This window comes from Lagenorhynchus albirostris, chromosome 7, assembly GCF_949774975.1.
Source record: "Lagenorhynchus albirostris chromosome 7, mLagAlb1.1, whole genome shotgun sequence".
Taxonomy (NCBI): domain Eukaryota; kingdom Metazoa; phylum Chordata; class Mammalia; order Artiodactyla; family Delphinidae; genus Lagenorhynchus; species Lagenorhynchus albirostris.
In genome coordinates this window covers 80,636,502-80,660,166 of record NC_083101.1, presented here as the reverse complement: position 1 = coordinate 80,660,166, position 23,665 = coordinate 80,636,502, and the positions used below count along the sequence as shown (strand labels likewise).

The 23,665-nt window shown below is 38.0% G+C and overlaps 1 protein-coding gene and 1 non-coding gene across 7 annotated transcripts in view; both read left to right on the top strand.

Annotated features, from left to right (window-relative positions):
• Positions 1 to 23,665, top strand: part of UBAP2 (ubiquitin associated protein 2) — a 99,362-nt gene that overhangs the window by 53,664 nt on the left and 22,033 nt on the right. For 5 of the 6 annotated variants that reach the window (XM_060155245.1, XM_060155242.1, XM_060155244.1 and 2 more), the window contains exons 7-13: positions 985 to 1,039; positions 2,480 to 2,583; positions 6,984 to 7,049; positions 11,731 to 11,783; positions 14,802 to 14,869; positions 16,867 to 17,059; positions 20,532 to 20,745. In XM_060155245.1, the coding sequence (XP_060011228.1) occupies positions 985 to 1,039; positions 2,480 to 2,583; positions 6,984 to 7,049; positions 11,731 to 11,783; positions 14,802 to 14,869; positions 16,867 to 17,059; positions 20,532 to 20,745 (753 nt within the window). The remainder of the gene's footprint in view (positions 1 to 984; positions 1,040 to 2,479; positions 2,584 to 6,983; positions 7,050 to 11,730; positions 11,784 to 14,801; positions 14,870 to 16,866; positions 17,060 to 20,531; positions 20,746 to 23,665) is intronic. The other variant, XM_060155246.1, reaches the window with a different exon arrangement.
• LOC132523968 (small nucleolar RNA SNORD121A) lies at positions 17,176 to 17,256 on the top strand. Its single transcript, XR_009541733.1, has one exon. It is a non-coding gene; the product is annotated as a small nucleolar RNA SNORD121A (small nucleolar RNA).

Genomic DNA, 23,665 nt, shown 5'->3' with positions numbered 1-23,665 from the left:
TCGTTATGTATTCTCAGTGTTACTCCCTTATCAAACGTAGAATGTGTAAATATTTTGTGGGTTTTCTTTTTAGTCTGTTCATGCCTTTTGATACACCAGTTTAAAGTCTAATTTTTTCCTTTTCTTGCCTGAGTCTTTGGTGTCATATCCAAGAAATCATTACCAAATTCAGTGTCATGAAGCTTTTGCTCTGTATTTTCTTCTAAGGGCTATATAGTTTTAGCTCTTGTGTTTAGGTCTTTAATCCACAATTTAGGATTCGATTAAGAAAAACTGGAGAGTCACTGAATAGAACTATTTCTTCTTGCTTGCTCGCTCTCTTGTTTGCTGCCCTTTTGGTCATTGGTCAGAATCTTAGTATTAAAAATGGTATGTAATAACACCATCAGGGGCTTCCCTAGTGGTGCAGTGGTTAAGAATCCGCCTGCCAATGCAGGGGACGTGGGTTCGATCCCTGGTCCGGGAAGATCCCACATGTCACAGAGCAGCTAAGCCCATGCGCCACAACTACTGAGCCTGTGCTCTAGAGCCTGCGAGCCACAACTACTGAAGCCCACACCAAGAGCCCATGCTCCACAACAAGAGAAGCCACTGCGATGAGAAGCCCACGCACTGCAATGAAGAGTAGCCCCTGCTCGCCGCAACTAGAGAAAGCCTGCGGCCAGCAATGTAGACCCAATGCAGCCAAAAATAAATTTTATATATATATATATATATATATATATATAAAACCTGCCCGTGTTAAGCTGCTAAATATGACAGGTGTTGTACAAGCAGAATTAAATTCTTTTCTATCCTTTGAGATCAATAACTGTAGATATTTGTGTCATTAGGGACCAGCAGATTGGGTGCACTGGTTGGGAATGTTGGTGCTGTTAGGAACAATGACAGTAATGTTTGGGTAGGTGTGTAAGGGATGAAGTTGGTAGAATTATAGTTGTGTAGGACATAAGTATTATTTTTACACTATATTTTCTTTAAAAGCGTTTGGACGTGGCAGAGGGAGAGGGGCAGGAAGATTCTCAACACAAGGCATGGGGTAAGTCTTAGCCATCCTATTTTTGAAGTAATTACCTTCTGTAGTTTAAAGAGACAATACTGAAAAAGCAAAATAACACAAATAAAATTGTATTGCAGTAGGCCTTAGAGCAGTTTTCTAGCCTTGGCTTTATCGACATTTTGGATTGGATAATAGTTTGTTGAGGTGGTGGGGTTCCCTTTACATTGTAGGATGTTTAGCAACATCCCTGGCCTCTCCCTACTAGATGCCAGTAGCACCCCTCCTCAAGTTGTGACAGTCAAAAATGTCTCCAGACATCGCCAAATGTTCCCTGGGAGGGAGGTGCACAGCCACCCCAGTTGAAAACCATTGCTTAAGAGAGTTATGTTGGTAAATCCAGCAATTATCTTTGAATGGTAAGTAAATGAAATGTTTTTGTTTTGTTTTTTATGAAAAGCAATCATTTTTATCTTAAATTGTGAAGGATGAGTATATTGTTATTAAATAGATGGTATAATCAGTTATTTATTCATTATTTCTGGTTCTCTCACTTTTTGCTGTTATCCAAAACATTAGCTCTCCCCCCCGCCCCCGATCTTTATAAAAAGTTTTTAAGCTTCTTATAGAGGCCATAAGTAGATGACAGTCAAGAAAGGAAAAGTCCTTTGTTTCTCCATATCTCCAGGGCAGCACTGTTGGGGGTCACTGCCTTCAGGTGGTGACTCCTGCCATCTCTGTTTTCTGCCTGAGCTCCCTGTGGACAAAGGAAGGATGAAAACACAGGGAGCAAACTGGCCGGAACATATGAACGTATGTGCCCAACCCAGTAGCTTTAAACGATTTTGTGGATTTTGCTGTCTACTTTAAAAAATACTCTTGTGGTTCTTTTTGTCAGTGACACCCCAATAATGCTGGAAAAAAATTTTTTTAATTCTGTTGTGAAAATTTTAGCAGTGCTATTTAATTTGGCTCTAGTTAGACATCTGAATCATGGGTATTGAGGATTTTAATTTAAAAAGAGGCACTGAACAAAACGTTTTCTTTTTATTTACATCCATCTAAACAAAAAGAATCATATACTTCTACTGTAAAAGGTTCAAATCCAAAATTGGATTCTGACTTCGGAAGAAAAGACCTATTGCCTATTTAAGTCTAGGCTTAGTTGGGAGGGGGTGGGTGGGTTTTTCATTAGAGCCATTACCCTGCCTAGAACTATTATAGGTCTCCACACTTGCTTTAGGATGCAGAGGACAACTTAGGGAAGTAGGAGCATCATACAAGAGTGTATGGAAGGTTCTAGGCAACCTCTGCTTTTCAGAAGATCTGCATTCCGATGGCAAGAAGAGTTGGCTATAATTAAATAGGAGAAGGAGGGTGAAGTTTCTTATAGTGGTTCTTAGAAGGGACAGGGCTTGTTTCGGGGAAGATGATGTACAGTTAATTTTGTGATTTGCCTTTATTCTTTATTTCAAACCCAAGGACATTTAACCCTGCGGACTATTCAGATTCTCCATCTATAGATGGGTGTGGGACAAAACCAGTAGGTTGGGAAGCTGCTCAGAATGGTGCAGATGAGGGAACTGGTAAGTGTCTTTTCTCACCAGAGATGTATTTTAATTGTTTGAGCTCTTAATGTACAAAGATGACATCAAAGTGTGCTGGTGGAGAAGAATGAAAAACAGGCAGCTGTCCTACCTCTGAGACTACTCTTAGCTGATTCTTAACTCCAAAGTTTCTCACTTATAAATCTCATTGACGATAAAGTATGTGGTTTACCCCTTTTGCACTCTGAAGAAGAGGCTGTAATAAATCTGTAAGGCAGTACAAACCCACACTCAAATCTCAGTGTCAGGGATATATAGAATTTCTTAGTGCAAGACTTGAAACAAAGTATTTACCATTCATAATGGTGAACACAAATTTGGCCAGATAAAGAGGTAAATGATGATAGATGGGTTTAGGGCAACAGTTGCTTTTGCAGATTTTTCTGTGTCCTGCAGTTTTAAGATTATTTCTTTACTGAAATTCACAGATAAATACTTGTTAATTGGCTTATTTATTTAATAAAGCTCTTTTGAAGATTTTTTCCTGATAATATATATTAACTTGTGATTATATTTATAAAAACATAATTTGACACTTCGTGAATTATAACCCAAAATATAAAAGTATAGCTCAATAATTAGCTAAAAAAGACAGTTGCCACCATCACAGAAGCACAGCGAACTAGAAATCAAATATACTATCAAGAGGACCAACGAAAGTTATAAAAACGGTAATTTGAAAAGACTAGTATCAATAGAATTGATAAGTTTATTGTGAGACTTATCAAGGGAAACAGAAGAAACATATAATTCGTTGCAGGAATAAGAAAAGGAATATTGATATTAATTATCTTTATAATCTATTATAATTAATATTATAGCTATTAAAAATCATCAGAAGATACTTTGTCAATAAATTTTTTGCTAACATTTGCAGTTACAGATTAATCTCATTCTTCAAAACAGCTGTAAAAATTTTAAGTCACAATATTGGAAATCAATTCAGTAGACTAGAAAAAGGCTAATGTATCATGGCCATGTTAAGTTTATACTTGATATTCAAGTTTAACATTTAAAAAATCGGACGACTCCTAGATATATACCCAAGAGAATGGAAGATACAGGTTCACATAAAAGCCAAATGTCCTTCAGTGGCTGAATGTGTAAGAAGAATTATCCAGATTAGTCAGATACATAGAAACAGAAGTAGACTGGTGGCTGTTGGGGGCTGGGAATGTTTAGGAGAAATGGGGAGTGGCTAGGAACGGGTGCCAGATTTTTTTGGAGCAATGAAAATATTCTGGAATAGGTAGTTGTGATTGTTGTACACCTTGTGAATATACTGAAAACCAATCAGTTCTTTGCCTTAAAAGTGTGGATTTTATGTTATATGAGTTATATCTCAATAAAAAAAGGATTATTCGCCCCTTTAACAGAATAAAGGAGAAACTCCATATCATTTTAATAAGGAAAAGCATTTGACAAAACCCAACATTCATTCCCGATTTCTACAAAAGTCACAGCAGACCTCAAAATTAATAGTGATGTGTAGAATATTTTTCTTTTGTAACAAGATCAAGGGGCTTACTCTCACTACTCTTACCCTCTTACCTTTTTTTTTTTTTACATAAAGGCAAAAAATTTAGTTGAACTGAAGAGAAACAGGAGTATTACTCTCATTATTTCTATTCACCCCTGTACCAGAGGTCATAAACACTGAAACAAAGATTGAAAAAGAAAAGAAGGGTTGGAAAGGGAGGAAAAAACCTGTCATTTCTGGCAATGATATAAAAGAATCTATAGATAAATTAATGAAATTAATTAGGAAGCTTTAAACAGTGCAGATAGTTGACAGGTGATATTTCTATAAACCATCAACAAAGAGAAAATGGAAAAAAAATTAGTGGCCTCAAAAAATATCAGATGCTTATGAAGAAGTCTAATGATGTGCAAGATAAGACTTCTAAATGAAAATATAAATTATAAAATCTTACAGTAAAATGTAAAATTGAGTGTTTGAAGACACATTAATAAACAGAAGGATATACCATTTATAGTAGTACAAAAACATGAAGCACTTAGGTATAAATCTGACAAAATATGTGCAAGATTTATATGTTGAAAATTATGCAACACAATGATAAATATCAAAGATGACCCAAAAAGGGAGCAAGATACTCAGTGTTTATGCATTGGAAGATTCAATATTATTGACATGTTGTTTCTCCCCAAATTGATATACAGGTTCAGTACAAGTTCATTCAAAATCCTAACAAATTTTTTGTGTGTCAGTAATTTGATTCTAAAATTTTTATGGAAAAGTATAGGTCTGAACATAGCCCAAACAGTTTTGAAAACTAACCGTGTTCAAAGATTCACACTCCTTGATTTCAAGAAGTTACCCTAAAGGTACAATAGTCAAGACTGTGGAATTGGCAAAAGCACAGAGACAGATCAATTATATAATAGCAAATCTAGAAATAAACCCACAGATACCATTGGTTTTGGACAAAGGTTCCAAGGCAATTCAATGGTATACTGTATATAAAAAATAACCACAATTGGATAATAGCTCTACATGTGAAACCTGAAAGCACAACTTCTAAAGAAAATACAGGGCATATCTTAGCCACCTTGGATTAAGCAAAAATTTCTTACGTAGGGCATAATAAACATGAGTCTAAAAGAAAAACATGGTTCTTCAGAAGAGAATAAAGAGAATGAAGGAGCAAGGCATAGTTTAGGAGGAAATATTTATTTAAAACCTCTATTTGAAAAGGGACTTGTATACAGAATGGGTGAAGAATTATCACAACTCGTTGAGAAGAAAACAAACCTAGTAAAATGAGCAATTAAAAATGAACAAAAAATGAAAAGTTGTGGAAATGGATGGTGATACTGGTTATATCACATTGTGAATTACTCAATGCCAGTGAACTGTACACTTAAAAAGGTTAGCATCGGGCTTCCCTGGTGGCGCAGTGGTTGAGAGTCCGCCTGCTGATGCAGGGGACACGGGTTCGTGCCCTGGTCCGGGAAGATCCCACATGCTGCGGAGTGGCTGGGCCCATGAGCCATGGCCGCTGAGCCTGCGCGTCCAGAGCCTTTGCTCCGCAACAGCAGAGGCCACAACAGTGAGAGGCCCGCGTACCACAAAAAAAAAAAAAAAAAAAGGTTAGCATGGTAAATTTTATTTACCACATAAACATTATTTTACCACAATACAAACTTGACATAGAACGGTATACGCATTCTGTATCTGTGTCAGTTTTTTTGCTATAATATTTTACTGGAATTATGTGAGATGTAATCATAGGGGGAGACTGGGTGAAGGATAACTTCTTGTGAATGTATAATTATTTCAAAATAAAAAGTTAATGAAAAATGAGCAAATGATTTGAACAGATGCTTCACAAAGGAAGATATATGGATGGCAATAAGCACACAAAAATGTGCTAATCATCATTGGTCATTGGGGAAATACAAATTAAAACCACAGTAGGCTACCACCTTTCATCCATTAAAATAGCTTTTTAAAAAAACTGACAGTTCCAAGTGTTAGTGAAGGTGACAGAGTAACTCGAACTCCTACGTTCCTGGTGTGAAAGCATACATATATTATACAGTCTTACAATCCCAACCCTAAGTTTTTACTGAAGAGGAATGAAAATACCCACACAAAGGCCTGCATGTGATGTTTATAGTGGCTTTATTTATAACCGCCACTGATTTTTAAATCAGATGTTTGAAACAGAATGTTGAATTAGTCCATTAACTGCTATTTTTCTTTTTTCATATTCCTCCATCTCTTCTTCCTTCTCCTTTTGTCTTTATCTCTTCCCTCTCATTCCTCTTATTTTATTTTAGAGTAGCAGAGTGTGTTCGATGCAAAATACAGTTAAAAGATGTCATCTGATGGAGTGCTGGCTATTTCTCTAGAAGCCTCACAGAATGGTATTGTCTTGTTGATAACCCAGAGTTCTGAGTCTAGCCCACAGCCTCATAGGCTCAGAAACCTGACTTGACAGGATAATAATCAAATCCATTCCCTAGAGTCAGAATCAAACATTACCCAAAATAGAAAGACTGAAGGGTAGTCAAAATGCTAATTTATAAATTTACTAAAAACATACCTTTTAAACAGATTGGAATGTTTTCTTTGACAAGTGGGAAGGGAACTTGGTGAACATGGGAATGAGAACAAGCATAATTGATGTAAATTGAATGTTCAAGATCTGTCTGGCTGTTAAGGTTCATAGTTGGACCATAGCAGTCTGTCATAGCATGGATTGCAGTAAGTTTCTTTTTCCTTGGACACACAGCATATACTTAGTTTGATGCTTTCCCTCCTTCGTTTAATTTGCTGACCAATTTCTCTTCTGATGAATACCTTAATTGTTGTGATATGTTAAAACCTTCCATTTTACATTGATCCACAGAACTGGCATCAAATGCTCAAAATGTAGCTCAGAATCTGCCAAACAAAAATTCTTTGGGACTCAAAGGTATGAATTTTTTTTAAATTTCTTAGTTAAGAATCTGATAAAATGCTTAAAATATCTTCCATTTTTATCGAGGCTAGCTAATAAAAATTCATCAGATGAATGTTTGTAAACTATATTTCTACAACTGCTTGATAAAGTAATTATCAGCTTTTGATAATGGAAGTGTTTTTCACATTGGCCTTCAAGGTGACACAGATTTTTGCATCACTGCTGTCCTTTTTTCTGTAAGGCTGCCTTATATGTCCTTTTGATAGAGGGCTAACATCAAGTTAAACTGAACATAAAGCATACATCTCAAATTTATTGTTTTAAGCTAGAAATAAATTAATGTCATTGAATTTTTCTCGTATGTTTGATGTGAAGGTCTGTAGGTCTACAATGGGGAGCAAGGTCTTCCTGTAAAATTTTAATATTCCAAAATAAGATTTTAGGACCTGACTCTCTATTCTTCTGTATCTAATGTCATGTAGTTTTTCGAGTCCGTGTATCTAGGGTGGGTCACTGCAACAGCTTGACCTTGGCTGCTGACACGGGGCTTCCCCTCTGTTGCTTGACATAACACCATACCATGTTGGACTTCTGCTTACAATTTCATACGTTGTCTTCTGCCTGCTTTTAAATGTATTCGGGGCTTTCCTGTTGGCGCAGTGGTTAAGAATCCACCTGTCGGTGCAGGGGACACAGGTTCGAGCCCTGGTCCAGGAAGATCCCACACGTCGCAGGGCAACTGAGCCCGTGCGCCACAGCTACTGAGCCCATGCTCCCTAGAGCTGCAACAAGAGAAGCCACCACAATGAGAAGCCTGCACACTGCAACGAAGAGTAGCCCTGGCTTTCTGCAACTAGAGAAAGCCTGCGCGCAGTAATGAAGACCCAATGCAGCCAGAAATAAGTAGAAATAAAATAAGTAAATGTACTCAGCTTCTCATCCTCTTCTACATGTCTAAGTTTGCATTTTAATTATTTTCATAATACTCCTCTCTAAGTGGTAGGCCAGTCTCTTTACATATGATGTATAAGAATGTGTGTTTTAAATTAGTATCACTGAATTGTACACTTAAAAAATGATTACCATAGTAAATTTTATAAGTATTTTGCCACAACTTACACATTTTTGGGGGAAAAAAAGGATGTTCTGAACTTTAGGTTAATTTTAATATTTTATAATTTTTTGTAATGCCTCATCATTGTTTCTCTCCCCTGGAATATCCCTTCTTTTTTTTGTTTTTTTTAAAAAAATATTTAGGGCTTCCCTGGTGGCGCAAGTGGTTGGGAGTCTGCCTGCCGATGCGGGGGACGCGGGTTAGTGCCCCAGTCCGGGAAGATCCCACATGCCGCAGAGCGGCTGGGCCCTTGAGCCATGGCCGCTGGGCCTGCGCGTCCGGGGCCTGTGCTCCGTAATGGGAGAGGCCACAGCAGTGAGAGGCCCGCGTACTGCAAAAAAAAAAAAAAAAAAAAAAATTAATTCATTCGTTTATTTATTTGGCTGCACCAGGTCTTAGTTGCGGCATTCGGACTCTTAGCTGAGGCATGAGGGATCTAGTTCTCTGACCAGGAATCGAACCTGGGCCTCCTGCATTGGGAGCGCAGAGTCTAACCACTGAACCACTAGGGAAGTCCCGAATATCCCTTCTTAAATATCTGTTCAGGTATTTTCCAGCCTTCAAGGTTTTTGCTGTGATTCATCTTCCCCATAAAGTTTCTCTTAGCTTTCCATAACTTTTTCATCCTGTAAATTTCCAGTGTATTAATCAGATTCATGTAATTTATATATCATTCAGTAATATACTACCCTGATCACTCCCTAAATTTTTACTTGTCTTTTCAGTGAGATATGACTTTGATACCTAGCATCATGCTTTCTTTACATGTAGGCTTTTAACCCAGGATTAGTTGGTTGATGATTGATGATGAAAGGTTCCTAAGGAAAATTCATCATAAATTGTTTCCTGTTATAATCTTAGTTGCTTTGAACGTGAAAGTTTTATGAATGACTTTTGAGGCTTTTTCTATTTCTTGACTAGAGTGTTCCTAAATCTGCTTAGAATGAGCCTCAGCTTTTTATAGAATTTGTAGTCTTTAGAGTACTGTCTCCTATGATGAATTTGACAGCATGAACACAGGGTAAGTTGGATGGAGGTGGCACCAAGACCACTATGTACCGGCCATCTTTGAAATTAGTCCACTTGTAAACTTTTAAAACTACGCATGTACTTAGACAAAAGTCTGGAAGGAAATATAGTAAAAGGTTGGAGATTATGTATAAGTACTTAAGAAAGGCACTAGTTAGTACTTAAGAAAGGAAGATGTTATTGAATTATAGCTGGATGGCTTGTGTTGGATTCATTTATCTTTGTGTACAGTGTGCTAAGAGGCCTGTGCAGGGGTCTGGAGATCCAGGTTCCAGTACTGATTTCTGACTGGGACTAATTGCACCTTGTGTTTCTTCACTTAAACTATTACGTTTTTCTGCTTTCGTTTATGAAAATACTTTAATTCAAAGAGATGTTTTGGGGGCACATAAATTGATAGTTGTTTTGTGACATTTCTGGAGAAATTATGGAAACCATTTAAAGATATGATAAATTAGCCAAAACAAAGGATCAGATTGTCAGTTCAGATATTGAAACCTGGGACTTCCCTGCTGGAACAGTGGTTAAGAATCCGCCTGCCAATGCAGGGGACATGGGTTCAAGCCCTGGTCCGGGAAGATCCCACATGCCGCGGAGCAACTAAGCCTGTGCGCCACAACTACTGAGCCTGCACTCTAGAGTCTGCGAGCCACAACTACTGAGCCTGCGTGCCACAACTACTGAAGCCCGTGCGCCTAGAGCCCGTGCTCCGCAGCAAGAGAAGCCCCCGCAATGAGAAGCCCATGCACTGCAATGAAGAGTAGCCACCGCTCGCCACAACTAGAGAAAGCCCACGCACAGTAATGAAGACCCAATGCAGCCAAAAGTAAATAAATAAATTTATTTTAAAAAATATTGAAACCTTTATCTATCAAGCTTTACTGTCATTTCAAGGATACATGCAATTGAGAGGGACAGAAGAGCAGGGAGTTCTTCCCTGCAGTGCATATGCCCTGTGATCCACAGTATAGGTGAAGTCTCTAAGTGGTGTGTGTAGGTTTCTCACACAATAGAGAATGTTTTCAGGTTTGAAACATCTCTGTTTTATAATCACAGAGTAGCATATCTGGGGTGGTATTTTACAAGGAGCCATGCTCCATAAATCCATAGATTCTACTTTTGTTTGCCATGATCAATCTCAAATTAGGGACATCCTATTGAAAGCATTCCATAGAAAAGGACTCTTTTCTTAGGTGACACCATCAGTTTAGTTATTAGGTTATTGACATGATTCCAAGGAAATTAGATCTGTTCATCTGTCTTTTTCCTTCAGGGGTATGCCCTTCCTTTTCCCACACACAAACCTCATTGTAAGTCAGATTCTTAACTTATTTCTTCCCATTGAAGGAACTGAAAACATTCACAGTCCCACTTCATGATTTTGGTTATAGTTAGTATCTTGGTGTGCTTCCTTTTAAAAGCATTTTATCTGGGTATGTGTTTGCACGTATGCTTTAAAATAATGGGAGGGCTTCCCTGGTGGCTCAGTGGTTGAGAGTCTGCCTGCCGATGCAGGGGACGCGGGTTCGTGCCCCGGTCTGGGAAGATCACACATGGCGCGGAGCAGCTGGGCCCGTGAGCCATGGCCGCTGAGCCTGTGCGTCCGGAGCCTGTGCAGTGAGAGGCCTGCGTACCGCAAAAAAATACAAAAAAATAAAAAATAAAATAATGGGAATATACTTATACAGAATCGCTAAGCACTAGTGTCAGCATATCTGAACTCATGCTTTTCTTTAAAGCATTTAATTGTTTTATATATAAATGATTGTTCTGTAAGAACTGTTTGAGCACATTTTCTGTACCTGCTTATCAGGAGTTAATAGCCACATACTTTATATGAATAGGACTAATGTTTAGCTTTGCTAGAGACCTATTAGGAAACCATACAGTGGAACTAATATAAAAAGCATACTTCTCGGGTCTTTCCTGATGGCACGGTGGTTAAGAATCTGCTCTGAGCCTGTGCTCTAGAGCCCGTGAGCCACAACTACTGAGCCCAGGCGCTCTAGGACCCATATGCTGCAACTACAGAGCCCGCATGCTCCACAACAAGAGAGGCCACTGCAATGAGAAGAGTAGCCCCTGCTCACCGCAACAAAGCCTGCGCACAGCAACGAAGACCCAATACAGCCAAGAAAAAAAGAAAAGCATACTTCTCTAAATTTGATAATCCACCTGAAATGAGGGCCCAAAGCAGAGCTGCCTGATACTGAATTGTGTTCTCTTTTAAATAATATATATCATAAGGAACTCCTTGTTAAACATATTTGTTTGTGCTGTGCCATACTTTCTTTCTTAAGGCAGAATTGCTTGGATATCATCCAAAAGCAATCTGAGACATTGCTTTTGAGTTTTTGTGGATAGTACTTAGCCAACTTGCATTTGAAAACATGACTGATTTTCTTGAGATAGATTAAGAGCCTCATATTTCTTGGATTGTAAACTATATTGCTGATGGTATATGTGATATATCTTGTGCCGTACACAGTAGAGAACCACTTGGAATCAGACATTATTTGACTTTGTGGTGTAAACTGTGATTGTCAACAGGGGCCTGGAAGAATTCTGTGGACGAGTGGACAACGGAAGACTGGACTGAAGATGTAAGTGTTTACACTTACAATCACAGACTTCTGTGATTACCATGTTTTTTTTAGCAGATGCTTCTCAGAAGGAAGTTGGTGTTTTCAGGTTTTTGCGAAACTTGGTTTTAAAGCAACCGTTTAAAGATGACCAGGTGTTGGGGCTTCCCTGGCGGTCCAGCGATTAAGACTCTGTGCCTCCAGTGCAGGGGGCACAGGTTCAATCCCTGGTCAGGGAACTAAGATCCCACATGCCACGTGGTGCGGCCCAAAAAAAAAAAAAAGACCAGGTGTTAAGTAGGAGTGACATCATTTTTTTCTCTATCTTTGTTTTATTTGGCCTGATAACTAGCTGATGCTATTACCCTGGCCTGTGAATGATACTTACTCTTTATAACCTTTTTATTAAAGGAGACAGTCTATGTTTGGGGTTTATAGTTGAAATTAACCTGAATAAATCATTCTGGTTCTAGGCCCAACCAATTCCCTTTTCAACTAGACTGGCTCTTTTTGTATTCATTTATTCCACAGACATTTTTGAATATACTGTACTAGCTTCTGGGTAGTGTTGGTCTCTAGGTTCTGTGTTCAGCATAAGATATCATAACTATTTTTCTGTTTCACTCTTAAGGCCCAGAACAAAAGTATGTACATGTTAGAGAGTTACAGCTGACATTGGAAGGGAGAGAATAAAGGGTTTACAAGTATTGACCTTCAAAATTGCATAAAGTGATCCAGACTTTGAGATTTTATTTTTCTTTTTGAGATTATTCCCCCTCTCCCCATTTTGTACTCACAAACATTTTTTAAAAAGAAACAAAAGTGCACTTGTGCTTTCTTTCTTTTTAGCACTATTTTATCTGACTTGTTAGGGAATGAGCTGGGTAGGGCATGAAAAAGAAAGATGCTCATTTGATTGGAATTTGGGAAATTTAGGGTTTTTTATTTTCTTCTGCTACATACTAACCATAAGTCCTTGGGGTATGATGTCAGCGGGCTCTCTGTTACCTGTAATCTGAGGAGACTGAGCTAGATGGGTGGCTATTAGAATCAGTGGAGGGATGGTACCAGTGATGATAGGAAGTGAGAGTGAGCAGCCTGTGGACACCATACCTTATTTCAAACAGAGCTGTCCTACTTTTAAATGTTTTGTGTTACTAGAATTTTTGCTAAGAGTTTGTTGGGAGAAAAAAAGGCTTCCAGAGCTAAAAGCTTTATATCTCCTTGCCTGTTGTCTGGGTCAGTAGGCAGGTTAGAAAGTCAACAGGCTGTCAGAGGGCAGATGACCCGTATTCAGATTCTAGCTGGGTTGACCTGTTGACCTCAGATGAGGCATCTTTCCTTTCTGAGCCTCCTATTTTTCATCCCCAAAATGAACATCATAATAACTGTCATGCCTAACTGATGGGATTTTTCTGTGCTTCAGATGAGGTCTTATGATGTAAATCTGCTAACAAGCAGTTCAAATGTACACACATATAGGCAGTAATATTCTGCTGTATAGACCATATTGAATCACAATATAATTACTGAAAAGAATTACAGTAGGGAATTTGGGCATCTTCTTTTCTCAGGAAATATCAAAATTACTTCAAAGTTTTGTGACATATACAAAGTAATGGTGATTGAAAGGTGAGTAATTTAAAATGCAAATCCTAAATTCCTTCTAGAGCTTAGGAGAAGAAAACTGCAATTTTCTGTACTCTACCGGGTTAGATAGGATTTCAGTGATAAATGTAGTTCTCATTTTCCTTGAACTTAATATTTTCAAGGCTTTAAATCTACTCTATTGTTACTTTTAATAGAATTACTCCTTAATTGCTTCTGTCTTTGTCTTAATTTAATTTGTAAGATTCTTTAAGGCAAAAATGGATTCCTTAGAATTCTTAAGATACTACCTTGGATTAGGGTGCAGCATAGCATAAGCCTTTCTTGTTGAAACAGTATAATCAATTCAGCACTTTTGTTTTTATGGAGAATGAACATCTACTGTCTGCTCTGCCCCTGCCTTAATATCAGTGTCTTAGGAAGTCTGATTTTATGCTGGGTTTCAGAGTTCTGAGACATTTAGCATTGTTAAGAATTACAGCAGTCTTCGAATAGCATTTTCATTAATTTTTCACGTTATGTCATTAGATCAACAAAATCGGCCTTTAAAAGCCCATGCCTCACTTTGAAAACATAAAAGAGTCTGCCTTTCAACAATGTCAATTGAGGTTTCAAGAAATTTTATCCTGTGTGCCTTAAAACAATATGCATGAATCTCAACGCAATTATGTTGAGTCAAAAAAGTCAGACAAAAAAGACTGTATGTTTAAAAAAATTCCACTTAAAATTCTGGAAAATACAGCCTAATCTGTAGTGACAGAAAACATACCGGTGGTTTCCTGGGGACGAAAGTGAGTGCTCGAGGAATTGATTACACAGGGACAGGAGCAAACTTTTAGGGTAATAGATACGTTCATTGTCTTGATTTGGTGATGGTGTCACGGCGTATACATATGACACAACTCATTCAGTTATTCGGTTTGAATATTCGCAGTTTATTGTATGTGTTATACCTCAATAAAATTATTTTGATAAAAACAGTAAGGAAATCTATGACTAGTAAACCTATTACTAATAAACAAAATACTAAAACCATCTGTGTTTGGGGAAAGAACATCAATTATTTTGCCTTTCAAACTTTCCTACTCCTTTTTGGAGTTTATAGTGACATTAGTGGTGGTTTTTATTGGTGTTCTCATTTTATATAATGTGAAGTAGAATAGTGAAACTGGGACTTGAACTATGGCACAAGGGTCTGGCTTTACTACTTCACTTTCTTGTTTCACTGATGTGGAATTCTTTTGTGGGATTATCAGTCTAAATTTATCTTCACCATAAGAAAATTATGTGCCATAATCACTTGTATATTTCTTTTCCTTTGACCACCTTTTGGGTGAACTAGAATAAGAGTACCAGTGACTAAAAATTGTCAGGAATTTGATACATTTTGATTAAAATAAGATTAAAATACTTTTAATCCTTTCATAACAGCTTTCTGAAACAAAGGTCTTCACTTCCTCATCTGCTCCAGCAGAGCATCTTGTCACACCTGGGCAAAGGTAAACGCTTTCCCCCACCTTTTGTTTTTTAGTCAAAGCATAATTGAAATTTCTTGTCTCAGGAGAGTTGTTTTCTTCCTCAGATCTCTTTCTGTTTTTTACCCTTTTCTTGACTCTCTTTCTGTTTTTTTCTCTTTTTTGTGTGAGACTTTTATTTTATCCCTAACTTACTTGGTGAGCTGACAGAGCCTCCATCATTTCCTAATTTGTTGTGATCAGTGATGAATTAAAATAGCGATTATGTTTGTGTTAGAATTTGTGACAGAGATAATGTTAAATCTATTTAATGGTTCTTTTTTTACTTTTGTAAGCATACTGTTTTTGACAAATAAACTTAACAGAACTATCCTTTGGTTTCTTCATATAATACCATTTATTTAGATCTTCTCAGCTCATTTTATATGGGTTCTACTAGTTTTAATCTACTGATTTCATGGATTACAGAAAAGGAAGGAGCTTTTGGGGTAATAGAAACATTGTTAGAATGTGTGCAGAATTGAATTATTGAAAAGCATTTATTTGCATCCTAAAAACCTTTGATTATGGTTTCAAAATGCAGTGATCTAGAAGGATGAGAGCCTTGATATATATGACATCTGAGCATTGAAGACAGTTTTGAGCCCAACATGCTCAATCTCTTGCTAAATGTGATGGTTATAAGACTTCATTATAGGGAAATAAAAACGATCAAAGGTTATGTCTTGCAATATATTTTGTGAATTGCTCAGAATTTCTCCTTAAACGGATATAACTTCTGCATTGTATTTAGTACTCAATGAATTTGATAGGATCATTTTCATTTAAAAAATAAGAAATGGACCTTTTCAATGGTTATTTTTCAGAAGACAGTGCTGGACTGTTTTTCATGCATATGTCTTATCAATCTTTTGGAATCGAACTTGGTTCTGGTTTTTTTAGTAGTGGAACTTTTAAGATGGGTCATATGTAATATAACCACCATGGATTTGTATCCCTAGAATTAGGCTGTCATAAGTTAGAACAGTAACTTGGGGTCCAAAATACTAGATCCCATAACTTCAATCCGGTTATGGGAACATGAGAGTTGGTAGTGGATAAGGAGAGAAACTTTGGCCTAGGAACTTTGCTATATATCACAAGTGAGTTTTGAATTATTTGACCTTCCAGAATCTGCCTCACTGGCATGGTGAGAGTTTCCGTTAGGAGAACTGCCTGGGAACTGGCCTTTAAAAAGATTTAATGGAGCAAATTATCATGTTAGGTCATCCTGTGGAGAAATTAGTGGCTCATTCCCATGTCAAGTAGTATATTACTTGGAAGATCACTTCTTCCTCATGCTTTCAGGTTTTAAGACCATGATTCTCAAATTTGGATCTCTGTCTTTCTGGGGACATTATAAGAATCCTAGTTAACAGAGTATTTGTTAATACATTGTACATTTTTTCCTAAATATTTAAGAGAGAAATTATATGAGATTTATATAAATGTAAATATATTATTGGATAGAATGCAGAACTTATAGGAATATTTATGATAAATGTCAGACTGCTTCAGTGGTCTAGTACGGCTTTGGTCCTCATTCCTCAAAAATATGGATTCACTCTCCTTTAGGGAAGTTTAAGAGAGACTGGTTTCAAGTGATAAAGGGAGCCAAATGTTCTAAAGGAAACAAGCCAAACTTGAGAGAACTGTTTAAGTGTACTCAGTTGCTCCAGGTTTTCAAATCAGTTGTCATTGTGCCATTTCTGTGGAAACATCTTAATGCACCTTTTCGTTTCTCTTCTCTGCAAAGCCCTGTTTCACTCTCTGGCTTGGTATGCCTTTTTGGGGAGGAGGAGTGTGTGGCGGATGATTGATTCCCTGCTTTTGGCTCCCTTAAACTCCAGTTTCCAAGGGTTTTCGTCACTGGAATTATTTTTAGCGTGAACTTATTACTTAATATTGACTCCCTTCTCAAATTCGTTTTTTTGGTGAGATTTGCCTGTGACTCATTCTTCATTTGCTTTTTGTCTGCTTAGTGTTGATCTGGTAGCCTTGCTCCAGAAGCCTGTTCCTCACAACAGTCAAGCCTCAGAAGTCAACTCCTTTGAAACTTCCCAACAGCAGGGCTTTGGCCAAGCCCTTGTCTTCACAAATTCTCAGCACAACAGTCAGATGGCACAAGGGACTGGCAGCTCCACTGCTGTCAATCCCTATCCACCTCAGAGTCTGGTAACTCACTTTTATTTCAGTATGGGATTTTAAGGAATGTACCCATGAGCAAATGTATTCTAGAATGACACATGCCTTATGGTTTTTACATATAAAAGTTTCTACACTAGATCTCAGTCCAGAAAACAATGATGTGATAATTTCCAAGCACATATCTGATGATGCCATGTGGAATTCAACTACTGAGTTTTCTGGATGAAGATAAAAATACTTCTTTATGATTCATTGAATTATGAATTAGTTTAGTTATAATCATTTAGTTAGGCATCCTTCTTACTAATGATTTTTTTTTCTTGGATTTTGTTTCAAAGTCTGTCTCTGTACTTAAGATGTTAAATTTTCATTTGTTTTCCAGTTTACTTAAATGCTAATGTTTGTGAGTATTGGCTTGCTAATATGCAAGGATAGTTTTTTCTAGGTCTGCCTAGGTTCTTATATTTTTTTCATTTTTATTTGTTATTCCAAAAAATTATGTAGTAGAGGCCCTTAAAAATTTAAATGTGTTTTCAATGGAACAGTGTCATCTGTTGCTGCATATATGACTCTGGCTCCCATAAGAATTAAACTCCCATCAGAAAGAAGTTCAGGAACCTTTAGTGAAGCATATGAAGATAGGTGATGGGAATAAAAGAGCATAGAACGTGAAAGAATGTAGCTGCAGAATGGTGAACTCAAGTCCCTGTCCAAGTGTGGGTAGTTCTGAGTTGGCAGAGGGGAGGTTGGAAGGACTATAAACACAGATCCACAGCTTTCCCTAGTGACAATTACTTCGGTTCATTCTTTGCTGTGTCTTACCTGAAATCTACAGTTGAAATGGAATTTCTTATGAATACGATATATGATAATCACCGTCTCCCACTTGACTCAAAATCCTTTGCTGTTCCCTAAAAAAATGGAGAATTGAATATGTAAACTTTTCATTGCTGTCTTCTACTCTACATAGTCATATCATGTCAAGTATAACTGGCTTGGGAACTTGACATTTTTAGTGCCATTGTTGATAGTGTTTGAGAGGGTATCAGTGCTTGAAGTCGGACAGGCCCAAGGCAGGGTGCTGTCTCTGTTTTGAGAGGGCCCAGTAATACCCCTGAGTTTGATTGAACCATCCAATTTCTTTCCTCCATCTGCCACTGGTATACTGATGTGATGTCCTTGCTGACTTGCTGGAATCATAGTCAGGCCACTGAGAGCGTAGATAAGACGTGAGTTGAGTTTTTGTTTTTGTTTCTGCTTTTTACAGCATCCCCCAGGTATGTTGCTTTTTGTTGTGGACAACATCTTGAGAAACTGGAGTAAGAATTGTTTGTTTAGCATATTAGAGCAGTGGTTCTCAACCCTACTGTACTTTTTTTTAAAAAAAAATATTTATTTGGCTACATTGGGTCTTAGCTGCGGCACACGGGATCTTCACTGCAGCATGCAGCATCTTTCATTGCAGTGCACGGGCTTTTCTCTAGTTGTGGCGTGTGGGCTCTAGAGCACGCAGGCTTAGTTGCCCCACAGCATGTGGGATCTTAGTTCCGCAACCAGGAATTAAGTGTCCCCTGCATTGGAAGGCGGATTCTTATACGACTGGACTACCAGGGAAGTTCCAACCCTACTATACTTTTATAATCATTGGAAAACTTTAGTTAATAGCAACATTAATAATGATAATAATAATAAAATTATACCAGATTCTACACAAGACCAGTCAGAATCTTTGGGCTTGGGCACTTGTGTGTGCTTATATATATGTGAGTGCATGTGCACAAGTGTACCAATAGACACATTTGTAAACTGCCCCCATTGATTGAAATGCATAGGTGGAATTAAAGTCCTGTGCTAAGTGTTACCTAAAGCAAGGTGCTAGTCATTGATGCAGTGATGTCATCGTGTTGTGAAACACACAGAAAGTGCGTTAAGATTAAATGCTGAAACAGGATAGAGATTAGGTCAGAAAACAGAGAAAGAATAGAAGCATCATCCAAGAAGCCTTTATTGAGCAAGTAGGCTTGAGCTGGGTTTTGGCGGATTTATAGCAACATAAGAGTAGTGTAGCGGGCAGCATGAGCACAGGATCAGGAGTAGCAATAAGTAATGTTAGCACAACTTTCTAATAGAAGCAGATTCTGTGTTTGATGTGCAATAATTGCCGACAGCCTAGTTTTGGAGAATTTGGATATCTTTAGAACAACTGGGATAGATAGTCCATGCCTTTGGGAATTGATGGCAGAAATAATTCTGCTCTCTAGATCTGACCTCTTGATGAAATGCAAATCATTTCTATTTTTAACCTTTAAGATGGTTATGGAAAGGGTTTTTTTAAATTTTTTTAATGTTTGCTTGTTTACTTATTTATTTATTGACCACACTACACGGCATGTGGGATCTTAGTTCCCCAACCAGGGATCGAACCTGTGCCCCCCTGTAGTGGAAGCATAGAATCTTAACCACTGGAATGCCAGGGAAGTCCCTGCAAAGTTATTTTTGACAAAGGACTTAACCTTTCCAGAAACTGAATGATCGTGATAAGTAAAAATGCAGTTGATCTTCAACTGTATGTTGTCTAGTCATAGGCTTTCATTCGCATTGGGAGCGTATTTGGTGTAGTTAGTCATCTAAACACCTTGAAATAAACACAGTAGTGTCTAGGGAATCTGCTCAATACACAAATACCACCTGTGTAATTCATATCTGATTTTAGAATACAAACTTTTTAAGTAAGTACTGTGACCTGCGTCTGATCTTGCCGGGTGACCCGATGGCTGATCTCTCTGTGACTAAACCTATTAAAAACATTAAAAAGTTAAAGACTGTATTTTGTTTTTCAGGCTTGTCTCTGTCATTTTATTCATGGTATTTCTCTTTACTTTAAAAAGAGTAGTATTGTGTTTGTGAACTTGTGACATCACTTTTTAAATAAAAATCAATTTATTAAAGTCTAGGGCAAATATTCCCCTTCCCTCTAACCTCTTTTTTAAAATTATTTATTTATTTATTTATGGCTGCGTTGGGTCTTCGTTGCTGCGCACGGGCTTTCTCTAGTTGCCACGAGCGGGGGCTACTCTTCGTTGCGATGCACGGGCTTTTCTTGTTGTGGAGCATGGGCTCTAGGTACGCGGGCTTCAGTAGTTGTGGCACGTGGGCTCAGTAGTTGTGGCTCACAGGCTTAGTTGCTCCACGGCGTGTGGGATCTTTCCGGACCAGGGATCGAACGCATGTCCCCTGCATTGGCAGGTGGATTCTTAACCACTGCACCACCAGGGAAGCCCCCCTCTAACCTCTTGTATCAGAATCAGGAAGGACTGTTGGATTTATGTAGTCAGATCTTGTAATGTTTTCATGTAGTATTTACTCAGATGATTCTTACTAATTCAGAATGTTTTAGGTTATAATTTTTTAAATCCTTGTGAAAATACATGGTGTGTTTTAGAGCCTGTTGTAGAAATTCTGTATCGCTGAGGACTTTTGCTTTTCTTTCCCTTTAAAGTCATCCGTCCTTGGTTCAGGATTTGGAGAGCTCGCACCTTCCAAAATGGCAAACATCACCAGCTCCCAGATTTTGGACCAGTTGGAAGCTCCAAGTTTGGGCCAGTTTACCACCACCCCAAGTTCACCGCAGAATAATACAGGTCCTCCCACAACCGCTTCTTCTTGGGACCTCAAGGCCTCAGCATCCCAGTCCTCAGTCCTTAGTCATTTTGGTAAGTGTATTTTGGTAAGTGTGGTGGTTTGCCCCTAGTGAGGACATGCCGAACATTAGCAGAGCAGGTTGACTTTTGCACACTAATGTGGATTTGACCAGACATATTTCTTTTTTAGTAGAACTTCTGCAGAGTTGCTGAGTTAAATCAGTCAGCTTGGCATTGTATAAATACCTGCATTTATTTGTTAATATTAGTAGTAGTAGTAAGTACATACCTTGAAGAGATGTGCAAAAACATGGAAATATTCATGCAAATATAAGGAAACAACACTTTGAATAAATGCCTAGACAGATTTTTTGAGCTTTATTAGAATAAGAAGGTGGAATGTGGACACCACTTTAAATCACATCCTCTGGTTGCTTTCTGATTCTAACACATGCATGTATCCACCATGATTTGGTCCAGCCTTAATGTCTGTGGTTTATAATTTAAAGGCATCATGTGTAAGTTGGATGTTTTCTAAGCTGTACTCCCATAGACTTTTTGACATTAAACCACCATTTCTCACCAACACACACATGCCACAATAGCAGGGGGTTACTTTAATCATAGGGTCAGCTGTCTGGTTTATGTTTAGGGTGTATTGAGAGACATGGAAGCACATTTCTCTGCTGAATGAAATGGTTTACTGTTACGGAAGTACCTGAGACTACTCTAGGTTTGAAGTCGTGTCTACCAAGGAATTCACTAAAGATTCAGTGCCCAAGGTTTTTACTGGGGGACTTGGTTACATGGGCACCCTCCATCTAGTACAAACCAAAATTGTAGAATCCCAGAAGGAAAGCAAGTATTCAACATAAACCACATTGTACAAATAATTGAGGAGCAGAGAATCCCTTTTATCAGTTAGAGTGTAGGCATCCTTTGTCTAGAACATACCAAAATTCCCTGTTCCCAGACAGAAGCTGAGAGCCCATCTGCAAGCTGGCATTTCTGATGGCAGCTATAGGCCTCCTATGTATGTTAACTTTTTTCTGCACACTTAACAGATGAGTGGTGTGAGTTTTTAGATTTGAGCGTGCTATTCCCATATTCTTTAAAAGCCTGTCTTCTTTGTACATGCCTCTAATATCAAGCCAAAAGTAGATTCATCTATGATGGAAATATACTAAGTCATGGGATGGCAAACCTTCAACTGGATTTGCCACCGTTTGTAAGTACACTTTTATAGGAACACAGCCACAGCCATTCATTTCTGTTTTTCCTATAACTACTTTCAATCTACAAAGGCAGAGTTGAGAATTTGCTAACAGAAGGCCTTCAGAGCCTAAAATATTTACTGTCTTGTCCTTTGCAGAAAAGGATTGCCAACCTCTATCCTATATGACAGAGGTAGCTTTTCAACTCAATGATGGAAAGATGGTTTATTTCTGTTTGGTAACTGGCTGGAAAATGAAGTTGGATCCCTAACTCCCACTCTTCAGCAAAGTGCCAAATGAGTGAAATACCCAAACATAAATAATGAATCTAGAACAATAATAGAGAAAAACATGGGAAGATTTTGATATACTCTGTGTGAGGTAGACCTTTCTAGATATGATAGGAAACACCATAACCAAATGAAAAGGGAGACAACCTATGAAAAAAAAATTTGTATCATAGGCAGAGGGCTAACTTCCTTAATATAAAAACTAACTAAAAATCAAGGAGACCAACAACGAAGTAAAAAAATGGTCAAGAGAGGGTATGGACAGAGTTCATAGGCAAAGAAAACTTACGTGTATGCAATGATTTTTAGCCAAACATATCATTTTTTTAAAAAAATTTATTTATTTTTGGCTGCGTTGGGCCTTCATTGCTGCGCGTGGACTTTCTCTAGTTGTGGCAAGCGGGGGCTGCTCTTTGTTGTGGTGCGCTGGCTTCTCATTGCGGTGGCTTCTCTTGTTGCGGAGCACAGGCTCTAGGCGCACGGGCTCAGTAGTTGTGGTGCACGGGCTTAGTTGCTCCGCGGCATGTGGGTTCTTCCCGGACCAGGGCTCGAACCCATGTCCCCTGCATTGGCAGGCGGATTCTTAACCAATGAGCCACCAGGGAAGCCCTGAAACTTATATCATTTTAATTTGTGTCTTTTCTGCCATTTTTCCACCAATCAAACTAAGAAGGATAAAAGTGTGGTATTACAGTATGTTAAAAAGTTTGTGTTCTGTCTATGGATAGGAATTTTGAAGTGTTTGTCAAAATTTAAAATATAGTCACTCTATGAACCAGCAACTGTATTTTAGCAATTGATCCTACAGATATACTTGCACTTGACCAAAATGTCTTACGTAGAAATATATTCATTGCAGCATTGTTTTTCATAGCAAGAGATTGGAAAACCTAAAAGTTTATTAATACAGTACTGGTTTTAAAAATCAATACCTATGTATGATGGATTACTTTGTAATCATAAAAATGAAGTAGCTCTTTATACGTTAATGTGGAACAGTCTCTGAAAACTAAATGGTTTGCGAGGAAGCAAGATATATGTGTGTGTGTGTGTCTCTATATATATATACTGAAACAGTATATCTGAAGATATTCAAGAAACTGGGTACTGTGTCTGCTTCTGTGGATCAAATTTGGGGATGGGGTGGAAGGGTGATTTGTATTCACATCACATTCATGTGTATTTTTGTACCTTTTAGATTTTGTAATATCACATATGTTACTTACTGAAAAAAATCAATAAAATAGTTTTCAGAAGTTAATATAAAACACCTATTCCCCACCCCATATGCTTTAGCATAAACTGAATCTCCTCTCTGCATAAGACATTAGCTACAAACCCATTCAGGTGTTCTTTTCAATCTATCATATACCAGTTGTTAAACATTATAGACACACGCACACACCACGTTTGGGATTCAGCTAGAAGACGGTTGGGAGAAACTAGTGATGACAGCAACCCTTCAGCATCAGTGCTGGTGGAAGAGGG